At 51.8% G+C, this 11,351-nt stretch overlaps 1 protein-coding gene across 4 annotated transcripts in view; it reads left to right on the top strand.

The window, feature by feature from the left end:
• Positions 1 to 549: 549 nt before the first annotated feature.
• Positions 550 to 11,351, top strand: part of fus (FUS RNA binding protein) — a 32,572-nt gene continuing 21,770 nt past the window's right edge. For 2 of the 4 annotated variants that reach the window (XM_038780049.1, XM_038780047.1), the window contains exons 1-6: positions 550 to 664; positions 6,610 to 6,649; positions 6,776 to 6,936; positions 7,784 to 7,946; positions 9,026 to 9,300; positions 10,075 to 10,246. In XM_038780049.1, coding sequence (XP_038635977.1) covers positions 6,628 to 6,649; positions 6,776 to 6,936; positions 7,784 to 7,946; positions 9,026 to 9,300; positions 10,075 to 10,246 — 793 coding nt within the window. In that variant the 5' untranslated portion in view covers positions 550 to 664; positions 6,610 to 6,627. The remainder of the gene's footprint in view (positions 665 to 6,609; positions 6,650 to 6,775; positions 6,937 to 7,783; positions 7,947 to 9,025; positions 9,301 to 10,074; positions 10,247 to 11,351) is intronic. The other 2 variants (XM_038780051.1, XM_038780048.1) reach the window with 1 other exon arrangement.

Here is an 11,351-nt window from a genome sequence, read left to right as displayed (position 1 = left end):
GACAGAAAATAAAAGGTTGCCAAACTGGAACTGCACAGGCTGCAGTGGGATTAGTAAAAACTATTCCCAATTCCCTTTGAGCAGTGAGTGTGATTAATCCCCGCGGCAGCGGGAGAGATCACGTGGGTCGGGCAGTTCCAATAGGGGGGGGGAGAGAGAGAAGAGAGGTGATGGTACAGCCCTTTGTCCGCAAGAGCAGCGGCGGCGGAGGGGAGGATCACGTGATCGTCCGAAAATGGGTGGCACCAAGTGCCGGCGGGGGAGGAGAATAAAGGCAGATGGTACAGCCCTTTGTGCTGGGAGAGCAAGAACAGGGAGATCACGTGGTTCTCCCGGTGGGTTATACCAACATGAGAGACTGGGGGGGGGACTGATTATAGTGTGTTAACATAAAAGGGTAAAACGTGCGAAATAAGGAGGACCTGGGTTTCCCACGGAAGCAATATACAATTTAATATTAGGTCCCGTTCCTCGAGGGGGGTTTAAAGTCCGACGATGGCAGATATTTGAAGCTTTACCCTTTCATCCCGCCCCCCTCCTGCTGAGCGTGTGAGGAGCGCGGGGGAATGGTAGCGGCCGGCTAGGATAGACCCGGCGCTGCTCCGCGTTGAGCTGTTCAGTCGGAGCCGGAGCTCCGAGAGTGACAGAAGGATGGCCTCTAACGGTAAGGACGGGGGAAAGAAAAGGCGCCCAGTCACTCCCAAGGCCGAGGATTGGGGGTGGGGGAAGCGGGGAGTGGAAGGCTTCCCCCACCACGGGCGGAACACGGGGAAATATTTTTTTTCTCATCGATGTCCCCTTATTACCGCCCTTTGATTTCCCCCCAACCCCCCCTCGGCCGCCATCTTGTTCCCCCTTTCTTCCCCCTTCGCCCGCCGCCATTTTGATTCCCCCATCTCCTTTTAGTCCAACGTTCAAATTTATGTTCTCCCCTTGTGCTTTGGTGTCCCCCCCCCATTAATAATCTCTTTAACGGGCGGAGGGACGATGGTGGGGAAAATACATTTGGAAGTGCGCAAGAGGGAGGAGCCGCCGCCATTTTGTTCATCCCTTCGTCGGCGCCTTTTTTTTCGTAAAACCTTTTCCAATGTCGGGTTGTCTTTAATTCAATCGGCTCCCTCCCCCCTCCTCTTTTTGTTTTCGTTTGGATGGTCGAATGAAAGGAGGATGAGGCTCTGAGTGGGGGTGTCGGGCCGGCCGCCATTTTGGACGCCCCCTCTTTCTCTCTGTGTTTCCCCCCCCCCCCCCCCCCCCCATCCATTTTTTCCCTCCTCCATCCACCCCGATTGCTCAACCCCTGACTCCCGGCGAGGTGCTGGAGCCGCGGAGGGACCGCTTCTCCGCTCTCACGCCCGGGATGGAATCGGATGCTGTCGGGTTTGGGGGGGGGGTGGGAGGGTTTTTTTTTCTCGATGGCCGCCTGGACATCCGGGGACTGCGGCCGCTGACGTCAATCCGTCGGGGCATTCCCGCCGCTGATGTCATCGCGCACCCCCCCCCCCCCCCCCCAGCCTTGTGTGACGTACATTCAGCTCCATGCTCCACCATTCATTATGATCAGGGCTGTTCATCAAGTTCATTCTTTCTCCCCCCCCCCCCCCCCCCCATATCTCTTTAGCCCCCAGAACTACATTTCATTCCTTATTGCAATGAGACAACATTTTGGCTTCAGCTACTTTCTGTGGCAGAGAATTCTGCAGATTTGCCATCCCGGGAACATTCACTGCACTCCCTCCACAGCAGGCACCGCATCCTTCCTCTAATAAGAACACCAAATCCGCGGGGAATACTCCAGCGCACCAGGAGGCCTTTTTGCCCCGTTGAGTCTCTGAAAGAGCACGTGTCGACCCCACCCATCACCTCACCTGCATTTCCCTGGACACGAATGATTCAGCATGACCAATCCACCTACCGTTTACATCTTGGGAGGATGCATGTAAATTCTTCACACAGGGACTCATTTTTTTTCCAATTAGAGGGCAATTTAGCGTGGCCAATCCACCTAGTTTGCACATTTTTTTGGATTCATGCGGCGAAGCCCACGCAGACACGGGGAGAATGTGCACACTCCAGACGGACAGTGACCCAGAGGTGGGATCGAACCGGGGACCTTGGTGCCGTGAGGCTGCAGTGCTAACCCACTGCGCCACCCCGCTGCCCTCAGACAGACGGGGACTCGTGCTGCCCATAATGGCCCCAGGTTTTACAGAGTTGATGTGCTGAAGATCTTGAATCAAAAGGAATGGAGGATTTCAAAGAAAAATAGTTTGGCGCAGTGGTTGGCAATGCTGCCTCACAGCACCAGGGACCTGGGTTCAATTCCAGCCTCGGGTGACTGTGCGGAGTCTGCCGGGGTTTCCTCTGGGTGCTCCGGTTTCCTCCCACAGTTAGGTGAGCCTTCTGTGGTTGAATTGGGTAATTGAGCACAGGTTCACCATCTCTGAATGATGTTTCTCCTCAGCGGTCTGAACAGCTCGTTAGAATTCCAGAGAGATTTCCTCTCATTAAGAACATATGAAATAGGGAATTGCAATTCAGCCCTCAAGCCTGCTCCACCATTCACTGTGATCATGGCCGATCACTCTGCCTCAACTCCTGCAATCCACTTTGTTGTCTCCCTCTCATCCCAAACTCTGTCATTTGGCCAATCCTCATGAAAAATTGAATCCCTACAGTGCAGAAGGAAGCCATTCGGCCCATTGAGTCTGCACCCTCCCTCCTCAAGAGCCCCCTCCCCATTCAATCCCAAACATCCCTGGACACTGGGGTCAATTTTAGCGCGACAAATCCACCTAACCTTCACTTAATTGGACTGTGGGAGGAAACCCACGCAGACACGGGGAGAAAGTGCAGACTCCACCCGAGGCTGGAATTGAAGCTGGGTCCCTGGCGTTGTGAGGCAGCAGTGCTAAACACTGGTGCACGCATCTATCTTTTCAGGCTGTAATGGTGTCCAGCAGTATGGGAAGAGTGCGAGAATGGTGTCGCGAGAGGATCAGCCATGATCGTATTGAATGGCGGGGTGGAATTGCCTACTTCGTGTTCTGTAACTCTAGAATCATATAGTACAGGAATGGCCCTTCGGCCCATCAAGCCTGCACTGACAAAAGACAATTCTAAATCTACACATCTACCACTGCCTCAAATACCCTCCCATTCCCGCCACCCTCTCGGAAATCCTCAGTTCCCCTCTTTCACCATGAGATTATGCCCCGATTGTTATCAATCCTACAACTAAGGGGAACAGCTGCTTCCTTTCCACCCTGTCCATGCCCCATATAATCTTGTACACCTCAAATCAGGTCCCCTGTCAGCCTTCTGCTCCAAAGAAAACCACCAGAGCTTATCCATCCATCTCTCTGCGTAGCTCAAATGCTGGGCAGTACAGTGGTTAGCATTGCTGCGTACGGCGCTGAGGACCCAGGTTTGAATCCTAGTTCTGGGTCACTGTCTGTGTGGAGTTTGCACGCTCTCCCCATGTCTGGGTGGGTTTTCCCCCCCCCCCCCGGCAACCCAAAGGTGTGCAGGTTAGGTGGATTGGCCATGCTAAATTGCCCCTTAATTGGAAAAAATAATTGGGTTCTTATAAAGTTTATTGAAAAAAAAGCTCAAATGCTTCATTCCAGATAACATCCTGGTGAATCTCCTCTGCACCCTTTCTGGTGCCATCACATCCTTCCTTATAGTGCGGTGACCAGAACTGAATGCAGGTTAACATCAGTCACTGTGAAAATGACCATTATAGAGTCACACAGCCCAGAAACAGGCCCTTCAGCTCACCATAGCCACACTGACCATCAAACGCCAATCTGTACTAATCTCACTTACCGCATGCCTGGCCAGCTCTGCTCTGGCTATTTAGATGCTTGCCCAGATGCTTTTTCACTGTTGGGAATGTACCTTCCTCCACCACCCTTGGGTGTTGCGTCTCTTCTGCCCTAGGTGACTATATAGTTACATTTGTCAACTTCAGGTACACTTGAGGGAGAATTCAGAATGTCCAATTCACCTAATGCACATCTCTCGTGACTTGTGGGAGGAAACCGGGATACCCGGAGGAAACCCACACAGAACATGCAAACGCTGCACAGTGACCCAAGCCAGAATCGAATCAGTGTCTCAGGCGCTGTGAAGTAACCGTGCTAACCACTGTTGGCCACATGACTTGGTGTGAGAACTATTGCGAAGTTTGCAGATGACTCAAAAATAGGTGGGAAGGCAAATGGTGAGGATCACAGATGTAGACAGGCTAAGTTAGTGTGCAAGAACTTTGGGGAAATGTGAAGCTATGTCTTTGGCAGGAGCTGAGTATTACTTAAATGGGGAGATACTGCAGAAAGCGGCAGCACAAGAGGTCTGGGGGTCCTCGTGCATAAATCACACAAAGCTAACATGCAGGTTCAGCAGGTAACTGGGAAGGCAAATGGAACGTTGGCCTTTATTTCAAAAGGGAATTAAATATTAAAATAGGAGAATCTAAGGCACGAGTTAGACCACATCTGGAATAGTGTGAACAGTTTTGGTTTCCTTATCTAAGGAAATATATACTGGCATTGGAGAAGGTCCACTACATTGATCCTGGGTAGGGAGGGATATTCATATGAGGAGAGGTTGAGTAGGTCTGGCCTGTACTCGGGAGTTTAGAAGAATTGAGAGGCAACTTCATTGAGGACATATCGGATTCTCGGGGGATTTTGACAGGGCTGATGCTGAGGGGATGTTTCCTCTTGTGGGAGAGTCTAGGACTAGAGGGACATAATATCAGAGTAAGGGGTTGCCCATTTAAAACTGAGATGAGGAGGAATTTCTTCTCGGAGGATAGTGAATCTGTGGAACTCATTACTGCAGGAGCTGGGTGGGTAAGTACGTTCAAGGCTGGGTGAGACAGATTGTTAGACGATATGGTGTGAAAGTGACGTTGAAGATTATCAGTCCTGATCTTGCTGAATGGCAACGCAGACTCGATTGGCCAAATGCTGGTCTCCTGCGGACCATAAGGTCTAGGTCCAGCGAGTGATGACACCCTCTGGATGGAAAAAGGGTTCCCGATTGAATTCCTCTTCCAATCACCTTAAATCTGTGCCCCTGGGGACTGACTTCTCCGTTAAGGGAAGCAAACCTTCTGTTTTGAAGAAAACAGTACTTGCCCCCTCTGGATTCCTTCACCAGTGAGCCGGGTGGGCTTTATACAATAGACAGCAGTTTCATGGTCAAAAGTTAGCGAGCCTGGCTTTTGTTTCATTAACCAATTAAATTCCACCGGCTGGGGTTTGACCCCGAGGCATTTGCAGGATGAGCAAGTCCATTGCCACTCTACCTCCAGCTCCACCTGACTGACCCTCAACGTCAGGGCCAGATACACGTCAGTGGTCAAAGTACCATTGACTGTCTGTTTCTCTCCAACTGTATCCAACCCTGTGCTGTACCTGTCCTTGCAGTGTTTGATGGGGACAGTGTAGAGGGAGCTTTACTCTGTATCTAACCCCGTGCTGTCCCTGTCCTGGGAGTGTTTGATGGAGACAGTGTAGAGGGAGCTTTACTCTGTATCTAACCCCGTGCTGTCCCTGTCCTGGGAGTGTTTGAGGGGCCAGTGCATGATCTAGGATGTATTATGAGGCTTGTATGTTCCCTCTTAACCACCAGCGCACCCCGAGGCAGTGTTTTGGGAGGGGTTGAGCTAATGAAACCCTTAATAAATCTGCTCGACAGTTTAACTTATTCCCTGCATACCAGTGTACAGCAAAAGAGTAGATTGATTGCCTTATTAAATTGTGTAGCTGCCGCAGTGAACAGCTGAGATGAAGGGTTTTGATGTGTTCAACGGCAGGAGGACATGGATAGTGTGACTGACAGAGAGAGGGGAGGCTGGTATGGGGCCAAGGGATTCTGTGTGATATTTAAGGAGTTGTCTCGCATGTGAGGTTTAAGGATGGAATAGCAGAGCTTGGAAACCCCCAAGCAGCTGAGTGGAGAAGGCGACAGTAACAATGGGGAGGGGCGGTTACCCTCGAGGGGCCTGAATTGGTGGAGGGCTGTGGGGATAAGGGCGGCAGCTTTAGCATCATGATGCTGCTTGACCAGGAGCCAGCATCTGGGGCTTGTTATGATTAGTCGGTCAGGCATTTTTATAGATCTTTACGTAGATGGGTTTGTGCTGAGCGAGACTTTGCAGCACATCCAGAATAGCAACTTCTGGGATATTGGGTGAAAGCACTCCTCCTCGTCACTGTTCTGTCTGATTCCGTTGTGCTTTCTGTTCTCCGATTTTTAAAATTTTTTAAAAAATAAATTTAGAGTACCCAATTATTTTTTCCAATTAAGGGGCAATTTAGCATGGCCAATCCACCTATCCTGCACATCTTTTGGGTTGTGGGGGCGAAACATACGCAGACACGGGGAGAATGTGCAAACTCCACACGGACAGTGACCCAGGGCCGGGATTCGAACCCGGGTCCTCAGCGCCGTAGGCAACAATGCTAACCACTGTACCACCGTGCTGCCCCTGTTCTCCGATTTAACAATCTCTTCCAATCTTTGAGCAATATCCGTGCCGGTGTCGCAATTACGTTGCAAAAATGTTGAAACCCCCCCTTCTGTTTTTCTTTTCAGCAGCAGATCTTGGAAACTATGGGCAATCTGCTCCCCAGAGGTGAGTTGCTGATTTGCCAGTGACGTTCTTTGCACTGTCTGTCTTTGTGAGAGTGGTCTTTTTAAAAAAAAATTTAAAAAAATTGCTTGTTGATGTAACCTGTTGATGTGTTCTCTTCCCCCACAGCTACGGGGCCTACAACGCCCAGCCCAGCCAAGGGGGCTACACGCAGCCGCCGCCCCAAGGCTATAGCCAGCAGAGTTACAGCGGTTACGGACAGTCAACCGACACGTCCGCATACAGTCAGAGTGGAAGCTATGGATCGTCGTACAATCAGGCGCAGACTGGTATGCTGCAGGCGAACTACACGGAATTTCTATTGGGGTTGGGAGGTTGGCAGCTGGGGATTATTGAGGTGCTGTCTCGCTGTGGGTCGTATCTGCAATTGGGGGGGGGGGGGGGGGGGGGGGGGTCGTTCCATCACCAGACAGTGGGCAGCGCTGCATTGACTCGTGTGGCAAGGCAGCCATTCTGCCCGTCATTCCTGTGTGAGCTCTGACAACAATTCCGCAAGCTAACCTTACCTGGCAAGTCCCGAAACTTCCCACCACCACCTCGGGCACCCCATCCAGATAGCAACATCTTGTGGCACATGTGTTGAGTCTTTGGCTGTCCCGTGTACTTTTTCAGCTGCCACCTAACCCACTGGCGACACTGGATTCTTCATAGGATCCCTACGGTGCACAAGGAGGGCATTTGGCCCATAAAGTCTGCACTGACCCTTCGAATGAGCACTACCTATATCGCTCACCCACCCAACCACCCCTCCCTACCCCGTAACCTAACCTGCACATCCCAGTAACTAAGGAGCAATTTATCATGACCAATGCACGTCACCTGCACATCTTTGGACTGTGGGAGAAAACCGGAGCACCCGGAGGAAACCAAGGGCGACACGAGGAGAAAGTGCAGACTCCGCACAGTGACCCAAGCCGGGAATCGAACCTGTGACCCTGGTGCAATATGGCAGCAGTAGCTAACCACTGTGCTGCCCACTTGGCTGGGGGTCCCTCCATTTCCGATGCCTCCACAATGTGTGGGTAGGGCAGTTTTGAGCAACTTGAGTTTGCAGTAAATGTTCATCATTCTTTGTTCTGCAGCCCATGTGTGTATGTAACTTGTGTGTTTTGGCAGGGTACGGGAGCCAGCCACCTGCTCAAGGGTACAGTCATTCCAGCCAGGGTGGCTACGGTTCAGCAGGCTATGGAAGTGCCCAAGCGTCTCAGGGCTCCTATGGGCAGCAGTCATCCTACCCGGGCTATGGGCAACAGACGGCCGCAACCACTTCGCCTAGCAGGTGAGATCTTGAAGAGTAGTCGAGCTACCCCAACCCACCCTCTGATACCCCTGTGCCCCTTTCACATTATTAGCCAGGCATGTTTTAATTTCTCAAGCTGGGGAATTGGTTTGTCATTTTCATTCTGCTTCCACTCGCTGGCTATAGTAGTGTTCTGGCCAAAGCAACATTGTGACACCCGGTCCCAGAGGGGACAAGGACAGTGTATCTAACACACTGTGACACTGTCCCAGAGGGGGAAAGGACAGTGTATCTAACACACTGTGACACCCGGTCCCAGCGGGGGAAAGGACAGTGTATCTAACACACTGTGACACTGTCCCAGAGGGGGAAAGGACAGTGTATCTAACACACTGTGACACCCAGTCCCAGAGAGGGAAAGGACAGTGTATCTAACACACTGTGGCACTGTCCCAGAGGGGGAAAGGACAGTGTATCTAACACACTGTGACACTGTCCCAGAGGGGGAAAGGACAGTGTACCTAACACACTGTGACACCCAGTCCCAGAGGGGGAAAGGACAGTGTACCTAACACACTGTGACACTGTCCCAGAGGGGGAAAGGACAGTGTATCTAACACACTGTGACACCCGGTCCCAGAGGGGTTAAGGACAGTGTATCTAACACACTGTGACTCCCAGTCCCAGAGGGGGAAAGGACAGTGTATCTAACACACTGTGACACTGTCCCAGAGGGGGAAAGGACAGTGTATCTAACACACTGTGACACCCGGTCCCAGAGGGGTTAAGGACAGTGTATCTAACACACTGTGACTCCCAGTCCCAGAGGGGGAAAGGACAGTGTATCTAACACACTGTGACACTGTCCCAGAGGGGGAAAGGACAGTGTATCTAACACACTGTGACACTGTCCCAGAGGGGGAAAGGACAGTGTATCTAACACACTGTGACACTGGTCCCAGAGGGGGAAAGGACAGTGTATATAACACACTGTGACACCCGGTCTCAAGAGGGGGAAAGTGTATCTAACACACTATTATACCAGTTAGCTTGCAGTCATGTTGTTCTGTAACATGAATTCCCTTTTTTGTGTGCTCTCTCTCTCCCCTGACTAACAGCTATGGTGGGGCAAATTCGCAATCAACCACTTATGGACAGCCGCAGGGAAGTGGGTATGGCCACCAGCAGAGTTCGTATGGTCAGCAACAGCAGGGCTCCTATGGTCAGCAACAGGGCTCCTATGGTCAGCAACAGGGTTCGTACAGCCAGCAGCCTGGTGGATATCAAGCCCAGCAAGGAGGCTATGGACAGCAGGGGCAGTACAGTGGGAGCGGCGGTGGTGGTGGTGGCGGCGGAGGAGGAGGCGGCGGCGGCGGCGGATCCTCTGGAGGAGGTATGTTGAGAAAAAAGGCCCTCAGCGGGGCTTGGCTGAAATGTGGGTGAGTGAAGGGAGAGTTCATAGAATCCCTACAGGGTGGAGGGGCCATTCGACCCATCGAGTCTGCACCAACTCTCTGAAACAGTGCCTGTATGCCCACTCCCCTGCCCTAACCCTGTAACCCTTTCAGAAAACCTGCGCATCCCTGGACACTCTCGGGGCAATTTTAACGTGGCCAATCCACCTAACCTGCACATCTTTGGACTGGGGAGCACCCGGAGGAAACCCACACAGACACAGGGAAAACGTGCAAACTCCACAGATAGTGACCCAAGCCTGGAATTGAACCCGGGTCCATGGTGCTGTGAGGCAGAGTGTTAACGACTGTGCCGCTGTGCCGATTCCAGTATCTAACTTCCTCAACGACAAAGTGTCTGAGGGTGAGAATTCCAAACATTCACTACCTTCCAAGTGAAGGAATTACTCCTTTCCTCAGTCCAAAATGGCCGACTGCTTATCCTGAGACTCCCCCCCCCCCCCCCCCCCCCCCATCTCCTCCTCCCCATAACCTCAGGGACCAATCTAGTGAACTTCACCGAAGCTCTAGGTTGTCCTCATTTGGGAGGGGGCTTCTGAGCCACGCAGGCTGTTTGCCTTTCTCAAACAGGGTTTTTTTTTGGGGGGGGGGGGGGAGGCTGGGCATTGACATGTGGGTGGGGGTTGGGCTGTGATCTGCCGACTCCTGGCTCGAATCACCTTTTTCTCCTGTTTTTTTCCTCGTCACTGAAGCCGGATACAACCAAGACGCAAGCCCCTCGGGCGGATATGGAGGCCAGGACCCTGGTGGCTACGGAGGCCAACCAGACAATCGGGGTAGGGGCCGAGGAGGCTACAGTCGTGGAGGTGGATTTGACCGAGGCGGTGGAAGAGGAGGTCGTGGAGGTCGCGGCGGGGGCATGGGGTAAGGGTCAGCGCCCAGCTTAATGCACTTTTTTTTCTGTGTCAACTAACGTTTATTGTCTTTCACTCTGGGGTGGGTGGTGCAATTGTGGGAAGGGGTTTGGGAGAGCAAGGAGCTGCCTCTCTCGATTGCTGTTCAGGTTTAACATATCTGCGGTGGTTATTATTAATAACAAGGGCCTCTGAGCCCTCTAACAGCTACACGATTAAACTGATCTTTTTAAAAACACAAACTACACTGGGCAGGTTCTCTGTTCCTGGGGCTGTCTGCTGTGTTTGAAGAAAATGCTGATTTTTAATGTTCTCCGAAAGTCGTTTAGCTCTCTGATCCCTGTCAGAACCCTGAACTGTGGTTTTTTTATACATATATATATATATTTTATATAAAAGGTTCTCGCTGATGAAACAGTGCTGCTGAGGCTCCTCCCAGCATGTCCCAGGTTGCTCCGTTTACGTGTCTGTGTGTATCTGTTATTCTGTGTGTATCCTTCATTCAAGAAGAAAGTGGTACCCCGTTACCAAAAGGTTTTGAATGAACAGTAGGTTTTAAAAAATGAATAAATAAAGCCATGTTGCAATAGATTTGAGGGGTGGAGGGGTTCAAGGAAGGATGTGTGCATTCAGAATGCGGTAAAACAGTATCCCACCAGCTCACATTTGTTGTGATGGGAGTAGATGGTGCTCTCGAAAGTGTGGATCCAGTGACCCTACCAGAGATGCCATTTGTGTGCGTGGGAGGGTGTGGGTAGTGATGGTGGCAGAACTGACGGCAACAGCGACCCTACCGTCTCCTGGACTGGGCTCTGGCTGTGAGCCGTGTTTTTGGTTAGCCAGCCCCAGTTCCACCCCCGCCCCCTGTGGGCGTCGTCTTGAGATCCCAGTGGCATGAAATCTCCCCTGGGGGCTTCAGACGGTGATTTGGGGTGGGCGGGGTAGTCTGTTTGCATTGCGTTCTGTGACCACGAGAGCGTTTAAGTTTCAAGCGGCAAGTTTCACCTGGGGTGGGATCTCATCGAACTCTGGATGCTTGCCACCCAAGGTAGGGCTGGACTTTGATGGCAGGGGTTTTGAAAGCGCCCGCAGTGGTGAGTATGTAGAGGTCTGGG

The sequence above is a fragment of the Scyliorhinus canicula genome, chromosome 20, assembly GCF_902713615.1.
Source record: "Scyliorhinus canicula chromosome 20, sScyCan1.1, whole genome shotgun sequence".
Taxonomy (NCBI): domain Eukaryota; kingdom Metazoa; phylum Chordata; class Chondrichthyes; order Carcharhiniformes; family Scyliorhinidae; genus Scyliorhinus; species Scyliorhinus canicula.
Note: the sequence above shows the minus strand (reverse complement) of the source record. Positions and strands in the feature narration are given on the sequence as shown.